At 50.8% G+C, this 15,119-nt stretch overlaps 1 protein-coding gene across 1 annotated transcript in view; it reads right to left on the bottom strand.

Annotated features, from left to right (window-relative positions):
- Positions 1–4,240: 4,240 nt before the first annotated feature.
- AHCYL2 (adenosylhomocysteinase-like 2) overlaps positions 4,241–15,119 on the bottom strand; it is a 39,031-nt gene continuing 28,152 nt past the window's right edge. Inside the window, exons 9-18 of the mRNA XM_009883035.1 lie at positions 11,161–11,224; positions 9,940–10,028; positions 7,784–7,854; positions 7,361–7,455; positions 6,458–6,556; positions 5,956–6,024; positions 5,792–5,870; positions 4,904–5,024; positions 4,585–4,760; positions 4,241–4,344 (exon numbers count right to left, since the gene is read on the bottom strand). Of these exons, the coding sequence (XP_009881337.1) occupies positions 4,241–4,344; positions 4,585–4,760; positions 4,904–5,024; positions 5,792–5,870; positions 5,956–6,024; positions 6,458–6,556; positions 7,361–7,455; positions 7,784–7,854; positions 9,940–10,028; positions 11,161–11,224 (967 nt within the window). The remainder of the gene's footprint in view (positions 4,345–4,584; positions 4,761–4,903; positions 5,025–5,791; positions 5,871–5,955; positions 6,025–6,457; positions 6,557–7,360; positions 7,456–7,783; positions 7,855–9,939; positions 10,029–11,160; positions 11,225–15,119) is intronic.

Consider the following 15,119-nt stretch of genomic DNA (forward strand, 5'->3'; position numbering starts at 1 on the left):
TGGGGGAGATGGGGGGGTGGAGATCGAGACCTCCCCCTCCCCCGACTCCTCTCCACCCAATATTGGGGTGAGGACGGTTGTTTTTAGGGTTGACCATGCTGGGAGGTGCTGGACATCCCATCTTGGTGCCACTTGTGTCCCACCTCTGGAAAAATCGAGTCTTTCGGTGGGTATTTCCCTCCGTTGGCAGTTCCCCAGCCGGAAGGTGACAGATCGGGAGCAGAAGAGATAACGGGATTTTCCTGGCATGTCTCAGCCCGCTCTCCCCAAGGACAAGAGCCAAAACAGCCGCCCAGAGCCCAAACAGCCCCGGCAGCCCCAAGGACGCGCTGCTGCCGGAGCAGCTTTCCCAGCTGGGATTTATACGGCAGCAGCGGGAGCTCGCGGCTACGGCACAGCACCGGGATTGGGGACAACATCCCCATCCCCAACCCAGGGCATCACCATCCCTCAACCCCTCGTTGTACTCCCCCCCCGCAGTCCCAAAAATTCCCCATCTGCTCCTGCCAGACCTGAAAGACACTCGGGAGGATCTGAATTTTCCAATGTTTTATTTGTGTTTTGAGATTACAGAGTCTTTATTGCTGATCTAATACAATCACTCAGACATTAATATTTAAAACATCCTTTTGAAAATGTTACGTTTGCAAAGTTTTCATTTCCTCACTGCAGACTGATGACAGGTTTTGTCTTATTATTTCTAAAGTTCAGAACAGAATTAATTTCCTTATACAATTTTGCTGGTGTTACCTAAATCTCCTTTTTCCTAATGCTTTAAAAATGTGTTACATTAAAAAAAAACAAAAACAAAAACCAAAACAAAACCAAAACAACCCATTACACATTTAATTTAGAGATGATCACAGAATATGATTCCAGATTGATTAGGAAAAAGCCAAGCAAGCAAAAAAGCTTACAGAAGAAGCAGAACGACATGGAGAAGAGCTTTAAAAATCGAGGTGGGAAAAGCCAGTTGGGATTTTATTATTAATTATTTCTTTTTCTCCTATCTACCTGGAAGATAAAACGGGCTTAAAAATCGGCATGAAGGAATTCACGGATGAGGACGGCACCACCGTTTGCTGCGCAAGCGACGGACACGGGGGAGGTAAGCGACTGCGTGAGCTGTACCGAAGGGTCACGCGGATGGAGAGGGATTTTTCCTGGGGCAGAAGCGGCTGCGGTTGGGACACCTATTTTCCAAAAGCTGCTTTGCTCAACGTGACCCCGCAACCGCGTTTCACCTCGACCGAGAGCAGGATTTCACGCTGTGCTTCTGCAGAGAACAACAGAACCTCTGGGGTTCACTGGTTGATGCAGATGAAGGTACTCCAGCGCAGGGAAAGACCCGAACGTGACGTTTCAAATAGCTCAGGGGACTCTTCCCAAAAATCTCAGGATCTGGATAAAATTCGTGAGTGAGTAGAGATTATTTCAAGTTTGTGGTTAGTGATCAGTCTATGATGAAGCCATCTCAAAGCCCTAAGGTCTCCTCAAAACCCTAAGGTCTCCTGAAAGCCTTCTCAAAGCCCTAAGGTCTTCTCAAGGTCTCCTCAAAGCCCTAAGGTCTTCTCAAGGTCTTCCCAAGGTCTTACTTCTAGGCTTTGAGAAATTTCAAAGAGAAACCTGGAATAAGCAAGCACACGAGAACGTTTGCTCCAAAGATGAGCAGCTTGTGGTCAAGCTGACTTCAGACCTTGGCATCAAGAGCTGCGAGAGGGACTTGGCTGCCGAGACCGTAAATCCACAGTTTTTCCTTTCTTGTGCGTGAACGAGCTGCCACAAAAGAGTTTTTTCATGATGGCAAGGAAGTCCGCAAGGACAAACCAAGAATCTGTAGCTGACGAGGGACTCGGGTACCAAAGCAGCAACCACAGGATAAAGGCTTCTGTGCTCATGGGGTTCGGCAATTTTATCTTTGAAGGACCATGTTCTCCATATGAACTCTGAAAGTGACTCCGATGGGACATGGAGACTTGGAAAGTCACCTTGGTAAGTGTGCCGTGCTGTCCGCAGCGTTCAGGCAGGACATCTTGGGCTAAAACAAGTAACTATGGCAAATTTGCTCTCCATCGGCTCTGATGCATCAAGATTTGAGGCGATTGAAGGGTTTCAGTGATGCTAAACTCTTCCCCTCGCACAAAACCGGGGTGGGGATCACTCTGGCGTACGTCTCAAACACCCGAAGGGGATTTCCAGATTTTATCATACAAATATTACTAGAAAATAAAACTCCAAATGATTTCCAATGAGGACTGAAATTCAGCTGGAGAAAGACCTCACGTGGACAAAGGTCCTCCCAGCCGGGATGGCCGACGAGCTCCGCTTGGGTTTGGAAGAGCTCCCCGACACGTGAGCAGCAGTTGTCGGTGAGGCTGTGAGGCTCTTCCACCACCACGGGCACGCGAGGCTGCCCCATAGCCCCACCGGGAATACGACTTTGGTTGAACCGTAGGAGGTTGGCACTCGTAATGAAAGCAGCAGGAAAATACTGCGGAGCTGTGATGAAGGGAGCGGTGGTGGGTCCTACCCCACCGTTGTCACCATCTGTTTCCGAGTGGGCACCGCTCTGCCCTCCCGGCTCCTACCACACGCTAGGGGCTATCCCCGGCTGACACTAACGACCGGACCCTTCGTTACAGCTTTCAGCAGTGCTAAGGCGAAGTTCACCGACTCGCTGGCGGAACCGTCCCTCGGGCAGTTCGGCAGAATTACGAGAGGTTTCTCCAGCGATCGCCGGCGCGATTTACCGCTTCGCTGCCAAGGCGGCGGCCGGCTGCTCGGCAGCGCCTGGAGCGAACGAGGTTTTTAGCTGCGGTGTCAAATGGCATGAGAAATGCAAACCCGGCCACCCTCCGGCCGGCTCTCACGGCTGCCGGGATCTCGCTCTGCTGGAAGAAGCGCCGGGATGCGAAGGAAACCAAAAGCCAACATGCGACCTCGAAGTCGGATCCCGCGGCTCCCGTCGCGTGCGTCGGATGAACGGTGATAACGGACTGTTCCAAGTTCGTGGCAGCGATCCCATTCCACCAGCTTCTTCCTCGCCTTCCCCCATCCTCCCAGCCCCGAAAAAGAACAACCCAAAGAGAAAAATGAAACAAACGGAAAGAAATCCACCGTCTCCCAGTCCCGCGGCAGTACGAACACCAGTGGCAGAGGCCGCATGTACAGTATTCTAATTTAATAAATAAATAACCTAAACACACTGTCTACTATGTGAGCAAGCCCGGCTCTAACTTAGGAAGCTTGCGCTGTTTCATCCTGTACAGTAGTTGAGAAAAGACTTGGGTTCTTGTTCCTCGCGATTCTCTGGGATACAGCGGCAGGAACTTAATATCTGGGGAAAAGAAGAGAAAACGAGGTTTTGGTGAGCTGCTGGGGAAGACGCGAAGCTCCCCCAGCCCCAACACGGTGTATTTTGGGAGGGGTGGACACCAGGAAAAGAAAAGATTTGGAAAGGGCCTCGGTCCTCATCTCCTCCCCCACAAATGCCGCGTTACGTTTAGCCGCCCGCCCTCGCCGCTCCAACGCTGCCGTTCGCTTCGCCTGCGGGATGGGGAAAATTCAACGGTGCCCCATCGACTCGGGGACCGAGTCCCACCGGTACACGGCAACGTCAGCTCAGAAACCGGGGAGGATGCACTGAAGGTGCAAGAGCACCTTGAACGCCAAAGCTTGGCTCAAACCGGCTGAATTTACCATGAGGCTGCGAACTAAAAGTAGGTAATTCATATCACAAACAAAGCCGCATGTAAGGAGAGGGAGGTGCTCGCTTTAACGAAGCAAGCTGTTGAGCTGTCATGGGGATGAAGTCTAATTGCCCATTACCTCCATAAAAAGGGGCTACGTGCACCTGGAGACCTCCTCTCGCCTCCCGTCCTGTGCTCCGACACATCAAAATAGGGAACTTTGGAAAAGACTTTGCCTTTTGTATAAATTCCTACGGGATGCCAAGGCGAAGCTGTCCGAGTACATCTCCACCCCACGGTGCACGGTGGGGGGATGTTCGAGTCATCGTGGCTCTGCCTCGATGCAGGGAATTTGCCGTGACCCTCTACTTATCCCGACTTCTCCGTGCGTGGGACAAACCACATTCCCCGCAAGGTCAGGATTACAGACACCGAAATCGGGGAAAAAAATATTGAACCAGACGGAATTCCTCCTCGGGAGGGCACGGCCACGTGGCAGCACCGTAATTTTGCACATGACACAGGGCAGGGGGAGGAAAAAAAAAAAAAGCTCAGGATCTGGCAAAAACCACTAAACCCCAGAAGTGGAGCGTTTCGGTGCGGCATTGCTCTCGCCTGAGCGCCGAAGAGCCGCACGCCGAGAAAATGCCTTTTCCTGCAAGAAAAGGATGAGAGCTTCAACTCCTCACAAGCTGATCTGTGTGCGTGCAAAGCCGTTGCATTGTCACGCTGAAAAAACCGCGTTGCAGCGTTGGCTACAAACATGAGCCTGGAAAGGGAAGAGATCCAGGGGCTCATATTAAAAATTATTATTATTTTGGGGAGAGCCATCGGGCCAAACCCGCCCCAGCAGCCCCCCGGCGCGAGGGGCGAAGGCTGCTCTGCGTCATCTCACCCTTCGTCAAACTTTTAAAAATAAAGCTGTCATCTGAGTTGGCCGCAATGGCATCGCTTTGCCATTTGCCACTTGTCTGGGTGACAGCTGCTGCCAGACACAAAGGACTCGTGTCCTGCCAAGGGCTCTGCGTCACAGCTCCGACCGCGCCGTCCCCTTCCCGGCCGGACCATTTTCTACGTGGCGATGGGAGTTAGCAGAAAGCCTGTGAGATCCTTCTCAAGGGACCGGTGGGGTTAAACCCTGTCCCCTCTGCTCCCACCCCAACGCGCATCCCACGCTCATGGGCAGAAGAAAGAGAGAGGTTGAGGAGCAGCACCTGTAGTAGTTTGGTTTGAAAGGTCCGTTCTTATTCAGTCCCAAGTATTTCGCTTGTTCATCCGTTAGTTCTGTCAGGTGGGCATCGAACGTTGGGAGGTGAAGGCTCGCCACGTACTCGTCTGAAAACGATTTCAAACCTCGTTAGTACGGAGAAGGGAAGACAACGCGGCCCCTCCTGCTGCGCACCAGGTCCCTAAAGCCCCAGCTGGGAGAGGCATCGCGCCTCTAAGTCGCTAAGTCGCGCTAAGTCTGCTTTTCACTCCGAATGGGGGGAAACCAAGGCTCTCATCTATTTTGAGTTAGAGGGGAAAGCCCTTCTCTGAAATACCCTTCTAGCGGGACCCCTGGGTCTGCCGCTGCGTTACACCATGCTCTTGGGCAAGCTTGGATGCTCTACTGACGCAGGAGCCACCGGACGTTTCTCAGAGGTGACATCTCCCACCCAAGCTAGGGACGAGCTGCGCCCGCTCTCCAAAAATACAATGAACACCACAAAAAGACCAGTTCCGCAGCAGAAGAACGGTCAGTATAGCTTGTGATCTCAGGAGGGGGTTCTGCTGGCAGAGCTGGTGGTCAGGGACTACGTGTCTTCGCAGCCAACGAAGGCAGCTCTGGTTGGCAGAAGCCCCCCACCGTGAAAATCCCCTGCACCAGCGCGGACGGACTCCTGCGGTTGGCCAAGCGCGGCAGCCTGTCTTCCCCGGCTGGGACGGGGAAACAAAGCGTCCGATTTAGCAAAGAGCCCAGACCCAGTGGGAAGAACTCGCTGGAAGACCCTGAGCTTGGCAGAGGGGCAAACAAGAGAGCTCAGGAGGCTGCGATGCCCTGCCGGGCAAAACCTCCCATCTGTTCGGCCTCGAGAAGAGGGCAAGCAGTACATCTTTACCCATTTTCTTAGGCAGCAAGTACACGTCTTGCTTGTAGCGGCCTTCGGGAGCGTTGTACAGCTCTATCAAAGCCAGAGCCTGGATGGAGAAGACATTCAGGTAAGTAACTGCTGCCCTCACTGGAGGGAGACACTGCATTTGGCTCGGCCCAAACCCTACTCGCCTGCGTGGTGGCGGTGATGGACAGGACGAAGGTGGGGGCGGTGGAGCAGCTCAGGGTCAGCAGGCGGCCCTGGGAAAACCGGTCGTTATCTCAACACGGCACCAAAGTCAATTTACAACCCTACAGAAGGTACAAGAACCACCGGTGAAACGCGTCTCTTCTGGGATGAAACACCATTTATCACCGGCACTCGAATCCCGAGGTACTGGCCGCCCTTATAACTCAGTAAAACTATTTAGAAGCGAAAAATCTGATTAAATGCCCCGTGGGAGATACCCTGGAGTGGGATCAAGAAAAACACAGGAGCTTTTCTGCGTTCCAGTAACCCATGGGCCAAACCAGGGTTACCCCAAACCTTTAAACCAGTGGGACCAGTGAGCTGCTGAGGCCCAAGGTGGTGATTTCTGGATGAGCTTTGGCTCCACGGCTCATCCAGCCCTTGTTTTCTTCCTCCACAAAGAGAGAACAGGCTGCAATTCCCACTCCTCTGCCCACAACTCACCTCCGCCAGAAGGACTATTCTCTTCCCGTCTGGCCAGATGACGTGGTCCACCTGGGACCTCACCCTCTCCCAGGTCAGCTCGGGCGTGCGCAGGCTCGCCTGGAACACAGCGTGAAAACAGTTAAAGCACTGGCAAAAGATCAAAAACCAGAAGCTACATAATAGGAAGGAAAAAAGGAAGCAACTCGCTGACATTGTTCTGGGCTTATAGTTTCCTCTGGGTCCGGCCGCAGTCCCCGACCAATGAAACCTTTATGAATCATAACCTGCAACTATTTTTATGATTCCAATACATCAAAGCTCCGGCGGCAACTATTGTTCAAGCTCTTCTGGCCGAAGAGGATTCATGGTCACCAAGTGAACTCTGCGTGGCTGCCGTCGCTTCTTTCCAGCACGGAAAATGGCTTTAAACCCAGGGGTTTGGGCAAGCGATTCTCCAGTGACCTTCAGACAAGACTCTCCTGTTTTTCTACCCATTTTTAGGCACAGATGAGCAGATTTTGGGGCCGTTCAGTAAAGCGCGGTGAGGTCGAGCGCGTCGCGTTGCACCAAACTGAACTTTCGGCTGGATCTTAACGGTAGAATAACGCGAGAGCAGAGGGACTGGGCTGGAGGGGGCGATTCCCTGACTCTCGAGGGGAAGGATTGAGGCTGGTGGCGACCAGACACTACGCTGGAAGCTGAAGGAGTTTGTCTGGCTCGCTGGCATCCTTTGGGATGGCAGGAATGACAGCGACGTGTCTGACAGTGTCTGCTGAGACACGGGGAGCGACGGGTTATATTATCTCCTCCCCGGTGCTTGCTAAAGCAGCATGGGTCAGATACGGCTGCCAAAGGGTCCCCAAAAACACCATCACCCCACCCTGTGCTGTCCCCGCGCCCGACGCACGTCCCTGCGCTCACCACGTCGATCTCGGTGTTGGAGTGTCCCATGTTGCAGACGATGCAGCTGTTCTTCATTCGGTCCAGGTGTTCCCTGGTCACCACGTTCTTGTTGCCTGCCAGACAGCGATGGCCATAATAAATCACAGAACCACAGAGTCACAGAAGAGTTTGGGTTGAAGGGACTGTTAAAGATCATCCAGTCCAACCCCCCTGCCCTGGGCAGGGACACCTCCCCCCGGCCCAGGTTGCTCCAAGCCCCGTCCAATCTGGCCTTGAGCACCTCCAGGGATGGGGCAGCCACAGCTTCTCGGGGCAACCTGCGCCAGGGGCTCACCACATTCACTTCCCCCATCTTTTTGCCCCTTCCCTTGGAAAAAGACAGACCCGACGACGGGACGCGCATCCCTGATGACCCATCCTCCCACCTCGGGCACCGCATACCTGTGCAGGTGATGACAATGTCAACTTGTCTGATGACTTCATTGAGTTTCACGAGCCGGAATCCATCCATGCTAAGAGGAGAAGAGGTGGGGGAAGGGGGAATAGTCTGAGAAGCAGCAAAAACATGCCCAAAAATAGGGAAAAAAAAGCCCATCTAGTGATTCTCAGATATTCATTTTATCTTTCTAATGCCGGAGACTGGAAACCAGCAGGGCAGCACACTAAGGGCCGTGTGCCCCAATCCGTTTGGAGGGTTTCTGGACTCAACCTGGAGAATTTGGGACTGTTGGAGGAGAACTGAAAAGAGATTTTGGGGGTTTCACATTTTTGGTCAAGGCCTCCACACCTGCAAATCTCAATTTTCGATCGAGACGGCTTTTTTAAAGCTGCTCCTCCTGCAAACTACATCCAGAAGATGCAGATACGCCCTCCCGCTGCAGAATCCTTTCCGAGATGGATTTAGATCATCTTAGGGAAAAAAAAAAAAAACACCAAAAAAACAACCTACCAAAGCACCCCGAGCCCACAGATGTCTATCATTAACTTCGCAATCCATCTTTAGGCACCTACGCGATCTTTAGGCGCTCAGCAAGTCTTCCCTGACTTCACCGAGCAAGGTGGATTCAGCGCACGGGAGAACAAGGGCAGGGTTGGGGTTTTTTTTAGGATTTGTTGACAGTCCTGCCGAGAACTTACTTCTGTGACTCTCACAAGCTGCAAAATCGTAGTTATGATAAAAAAAAAAAAAGTCTTTTTTTTTTTTTTCTTTTTTACCTGCTCTGTGTCCCATTTACTGTTGTTTTTCTTTTCCCCCCACTGCGATCTCCCTACGAGAAGCCTCGTGCAGGACAGGGGCTGCCGCAAACGCCCAAACTCACGATTAAGGAGGTGTCTGCCGGGTGCGCCACTCGTGAAGGTTGCAAAGCGACCCAAAAGTTGATCGGCTCTGCTAATTGAGCAGGGCTCATTAGTTTCCTCACCGCAACAGCCCTTCGAAAGCTCGCTGTTAGGAAGAGGCCGCGGGTTTAAGGCTCCGGGTGTTTTTGGGACTCGTGCTTTCATAGCCACGTCCCGTCTCACACCGCGGGATGCAGAAGCGGCATCTCGGCACCAAAACGACGTTTACATGGAGGAAACGAGGTCGCGTATAATTGCAACATGCCCGTGCGAGGGAGAGCGGTGCGCTTTCAGGGTAGCGGCGCTAACGAGGAGAGGTTTGTGAGGGGCGGGTGATCACAGAAACCAAAATACTCTTTGGGTGAGGGGTGCGCACAGCACAGCAAAGCCCGAGGTTGCTCTGCAGAGGTTGCAGTAGACTCCCAACATCCTTTCAAGCCATGCCATTAAACTCTTTCAAGCCATATCGTTGAACTCTTTCAATCTGTATCGTTAAACTCTTTCAAGCCATATAGTTAAACTCTTTCAAGCCATACCATTAAACTCTTTCAATCCATATCATTCAACTCTTTCAATCTGTACCGTTAAACTCTTTCAATCCATATCGTTAAACTCTTTCAATCCGTATCGTTAAACACTTTCAATCCGTATCATTAAACTCTTTCAATCCGTATCATTCAACTCTTTCAATCCATATCGTAAACTCTTTCAATCTGTATCATTAAACTCTTTCAATCCATATCGTTAAACACTTTCAATCCGTATCATTCAACTCTTTCAATCCGTATCATTCAACTCTTTCAATCCATATCGTAAACTCTTTCAATCTGTATCATTAAACTCTTTCAATCCATATTGTTAAACACTTTCAATCCGTATCATTCAACTCTTTCAATCCATATCACTCAATTCTTTCAATCCATACCGTTAAACTCTTTCAATCCATATCGTAAACTCTTTCAATCCATATTGTTAAACTCTTTCAATCCGTATCGTTCAACTCTTGGCCACTGTGGTTACGATAGTGCAAGCCGGCACGTGGGAGCCAGACAAACCGGGTGATGCTTTAGCGCAGGAACCCTTTCCTGGCTGTGGGAGAGACCTGTGGGTCTCTCCGAGGGTGCAGAGAAGCCACGAACCCCTCACCAGCATCTCTCTCGGGAGGGACCGCTGCTGAGCAGCCTCTGGTCGTGATTTTCCTGGGGAGGGAGGGGAAAAAAAAGCCTAAAGAAGAAGCCGGGCTCGGTGGGACCGCTTACCAGGCCTGGAGGGCACAGATCGGATCGATCTCTGTCACGTACACTATGGAGCCCATGGCCTTCAAAGCAGCACAGCAGCCCTTTCCGACCTGGGGAGGGAGAAGAGCACAGAGGAAGAGTGAGACGCCGAGAGCTCGGGGGAGACGCCGAGAGCTCAGGAGACGTCAAGCATCGATTCGGCCACGGGAAAGCTTATACGACTCCGGGCATCTCTTCTGCAGCCCCAAGGACCCTCTGGAGCCCTCGTAGCAATTTGGGTTGCGTACACGCAATTTTTGGGTGCGTGAAACTCCTGGATTTGGAGTAATCCAAGACCCGAGTCGGTCCCAGCTTAGCTAAGAGAGGCGCTACAAAATATAAATGTGCCGGTGGTTTTGGTCCCAGGGAGTTCTTTTTCCCACCCGAACATCCTGATATCTAGAAAGCACCACGATAACGAGAGATTATGCTTATCCCAGGGAAAGTTTAAGAGTCTTTTGTAACCTTTACCCTTATTTAGGAAGCTTAATGGTTTACTCTCCGAGGGTCAATGAGCTTTAACCTTTACACAGCACAGGGGAATTCAGGGGAATGGTTAAATGACCAAAGGTTCCCCAAAAATGCCATTACACATGAGAAAATTGTCTCATTTCAGCTCTTTGGGGAAAAAAAAAAAAGTCACGGTACAGCAGCCACAGCGCAGCCCCATCATAACTGGTGTTAACTGGTCCCAACAAGAACCACCGAAAGGCGAATATCGCAGTCTCGCCTCGAGAGAGGATTCCTCCGTTTGGGGGGGAAAGCACAGGGGTATGTCAAGATTAACTTCTTTTTCTTGACCACGCTTCAGCATGCAACGCTGCGGTTACAGGGGACATCTGCAGAACCAGCCTCTGACTATGTTACTGTCATATTAAATATAATACAATATATACTATAAATATAAAATATGATTATAATATATTAATATCAGGATATGTCAATATTCAGATATTGGAGATATTCAGAATACCTAATACTCACGTATTTAAAGATTTAGGTTTGGTACCTGTTTGGTTTGGTACTCAAGAAATATACTGGAAATCAAGAAAATCTTCAGTTTTGGCCAAACCCGTCAGGTTTGAAGGCGGCTGCAGATGCAGAGAAAAGCCCCGAGGACAGAAAAGCCCCGTCGGGTAAAGCCATGCAAAGGATGCGCTGATTCTACGTGCAGCACCCGCACGTAAAATACGAGCCCCTTACCTCCCCGTAGCCACAAACCACTACTTGCTTTCCTCCAAACATCATGTCTGTTGTCCTTTTAAGGCTAAAGAAAAAGAAAAAAAAAAAAACCACAATTAAAGACCAGCAGTAAGTTCTGTTCCACTCACGACGCTGCGAAGGACAGTAGTCCTCCTAAACCACGACATCCTCCTAAGCACCACGGTTGTGTCCTGTAGCCCGGAGGACACACAGCAATTCTAGGTGCCGAGAGGACCCGAAGGGCACCTAAAAAATGACTTTTTCCTTCGGTAAGGGCGGGTGCCACCAGGGAAACGCAACAAAGAGGAAGGATTTGGGGTTTGGATCCCTTCTTTGTTGCTTTGTCTATTTGGTGGTTTTTTTTTTTTGGTGGATCTCTTTGTTTTGCTACTCCAGAAATATTTAAAATATTTTCCAAAAATGTTTTTTCTTAATTCTCTCTCTTTTTTTTTTTTTTAAAGTCAAAATACCCCACAGAAATAACTACGGAAGGAGCCAAAAAGTGGTAATTCGTTGCCAGAATCCCAGCGCTTTCCACAAATAAAGCTCTCCCTTCCACTCTGTTTCCTTCTGGTTTCTCCCTAAGAGTGTCCTACATTATAGGCTATTTTTAGCCGGCGAGTAAATAGGTTAGCAGTGCAGGGAAGGTGAAATTCCCTCACATTTCCGAAAGAATTTAGACAAAAACCACAGCAGATTTAATTGTGCCTCTGCTCAGATTTGCCTTGGCCCAATTTTGGACGCCCGGGCCAGACCGAACTCAAATCCCAACTCACGTCCCCGTGAGGTCCATCATCCATCACGACTGAAGTCAACAAGATAAAGGAGATTTTAAAGATTTTAACATTTCTCAGCCACTGACACCATCCACCACACATAGAGCTAAAGTTGTGTCCTCGGACACTCAAAATTTGGGGGGCAATTCGTCACGGGGCAGCCAACCCCCAGGACAGAGGGTGCCTTGTGTGTCTTGAACCCTGACCAGTAGGTCGAGGGAGGTCATTCTCCCCTTCTGCTCAGCACTGGTGAGGCCACAACTGGAATACTGTGTCCAGTTTTGGGCTCCCCAGTTCAAGAGGGACAGGGAACTGCTGGAGAGAGTCCAGCGAAGGGCAACCAAGATGATGGAGGGATTGGAGCATCTCCCTTACGAGGAAAGGCTGAGAGAGCTGGGACTCTTTAGCCTGGAGAAGAGAAGGTTGAGGGGAGACCTTATTATGGCGTACAAGTATCGCAAGGGTGGGTTGCAGGAGGATGGAGCCAGACTCTTCTCGGTGGTTCCCAGTGACAGGACGAGGGGCAATGGGCACAAGTTGGAACATAGGAAGTTCCGTTCCAACAGACGGAAGAGCTTCGTTACGGTTCGGTGACAGAGCAGTGGCACAGGCTGCCCAGGGAGGTGGGGGAGTCCCTTCTCTGGAGATTTTCCAAACCCGCCTGGATGCAGTCCTGAGTGATGTGCTCCGGGCAATCCTGCTTTAGCAGGGGAGTGGGACTGGATCATCTCTAGAGGTCCCTTCCAACTCCGAAAATTCTGTGATTCTGCGACCATGGAGCAGAGACACGGCCGTAATGAAGGATGGGCTACTTAATTAGAATTGCTTCACCAAGGTATTTTCATAGAATCATAGAATGGTTTAGGTTGGAAAGCACCTTGAAGATCATCCAGTTCCACCCCACTGCCCTGGGCAGGGACACCTCCTACCAGCCCAGGTTGCTCAGAGCCCCGTCCAACCTGGCCTTGAACACCTCCAGGGATGGGGCAGCCGCAGCTTCTCGGGGCAACCTGCGCCAGTGTCCCACCAACTTCATTTTCCCCATCATTGCTTCTAGCAAAGCCCAGTTAGCGACGCATTGCATGTTGGACTACGCTGCTCCATGTCACAGCTTGGCAGATTGTACATATTTTGGAGACCAGCTGATGATTTTGATGGAACTTTTCCAGTTTGGATGGGCAGGAAGGGCAAGAAACCACCTGTAGTCTGCAGTATCAGGTTCTGGCTCATGTAATAAAACATCTGGGCAGAGAAGAGCCCGATACCATCACTGCTGGACTTGACAAGGAGCCCAAAATTTAGTCTTTTAGAACAGCACGTGATGGAAATGCGAGGAAGAAACTGCACATGTAGCAGATCACCCATGAAAGCACGTTTGGTGGTTCCCTAACTCATACCAGGAGGGCCCCGGAGATGCTGGGAGGGCTGGAGCCCCTCTGCTGGGAGGACAGGCTGGGAGAGTTGGGGGGGTTCAGCCTGGAGAAGAGAAGGCGCAAAAGGGGAGACCTCAGAGCCCCTTCCAGTGCCTAAAGGGGCTCCAGGAGAGCTGGGGGGGACTCTGCATCAGGGAGGGGAGCCGTGGGACGAGGGGGAGCGGTTTGACACTGACAGAGAGGGGATTGAGATGAGATCTGAGGAGGAAATTCTCTCCTGTGCAGGTGGTGATCCCCTGGGGCAGGTTGCCCCGAGAAGCTGTGGCTGCCCCATCCCTGGAGGTGTTCAAGGCCAGGCTGGACGGGGCTTGGAGCAACCTGGGCTGGTGGGAGGTGTCCCTGCCCAGGGCAGGGGGTGGAACTAGGTGATCTTCAAGGTCCCTTCCAACCCAAACCATTCTATGATTCTATGATATGGCATTTGGACACATTTTAAAGACCATCTTCATGCCCCCCGTATTTGGGCACACAGGTTTTACAGACATGAGTCGTCTTCACTTCTCCTGGTCAAGATGACCAGGAAGACCACTTCAAAGCTGAGGTAATAAATGTGGTGCTCTACTACAAATCCCACAAAGACTTGGGAAAGAGATGTTCGAGCAGACTCCGTGATCAACAGGGAAGCCTGCTTTGGATCTCTGAGAACTTCTGGTGCTACCAGATTGAAGGCAGCGGTAGCACAGCTGAACACCAATAGCTCTGCCAGATGGACTTTGATTAAACAGAAGGAGACATTTCTACGTCGGCAAGGAACTGTGAACCGCAGATCTTGAGACTTGTTTAAACTTTAAGCCATACCAAGTTATCAACATGAAAAAAAAGTCTTTTCTCTTGAAGCAGGCTGTCTTCTCCACGGAAGGTTCCTCCTCCGCACCACAGCTACCTGGCACAGAGCAGGAGATCTTTTCTCTGGTAGTCATCAGCATGAATGCCAGTCCGGAAAGGCAAATTTGTCCTTGCTTCTGTGCTTACTTCTCTGCTGGGACCACTACCAGGTGCAATATGTCACAGTCCACCCATCCGCTGTATGACTAAAACTTGTCCTAATCTCACTTGGCTTTGAGAAAATTTGGTGGTGGAGGTGGTGGGGACACGGACACCCAATTCCATCAGAATAAAGTAAAAAAAAAAGAGAGAGGCAGAGAGGAAAAAAAAAAAAAAAGAAAAAGATCACTGAGATTTACACCCTCTCCAGATCACAACTTCAAGTATTTTGCGCTGCATCTCAAGACCCAACAGTCTCAGAAGATACATCGTGTTCCCGGTGCCCACGTATCCGTCAGCGACTGATTCCTGTCCGATCCGAAAAAGTACAGCACCATCAGGATGCTGCAGAGCTGGTCCCAGGCCCACGGTCTGCCTGTGGGGATTTTGGGGGGGGGTTGGTGAATTGCAAGACCACAGCGGGGAGAGGCGGACACAGCCGTCATTCCCACCTTCGGCACCTATTTATCACGCTCAGGGTTTAATCCTCAGACTCAAGTCTACACTTTGGACATGTGTCCTCAAAGCAGGACAAAACACAACTGTGATGGGATAAAGTCTCGGTCTACCACAACTTCTTCTGGGTTTTTTTTTTTTTTTTTCTTTCTGTGTACTGTATATTCACAGGAGAGGATTTAAAAAAACCAAAACTAGAAAGGCAAAAAATGTTGTGATGAAGCAGCTGGTTGACTCACCCACAGGCAACAGACACAGAGGGGTTTTATCCTGATGCCACGAAGGTAAAGAGGGACGGGAAAGAGGATTG

The sequence above is a fragment of the Charadrius vociferus genome, unplaced genomic scaffold (genome assembly GCF_000708025.1).
Source record: "Charadrius vociferus isolate BGI_N301 unplaced genomic scaffold, ASM70802v2 scaffold32, whole genome shotgun sequence".
In the NCBI taxonomy this organism is placed as follows: Eukaryota; Metazoa; Chordata; class Aves; order Charadriiformes; family Charadriidae; genus Charadrius; species Charadrius vociferus.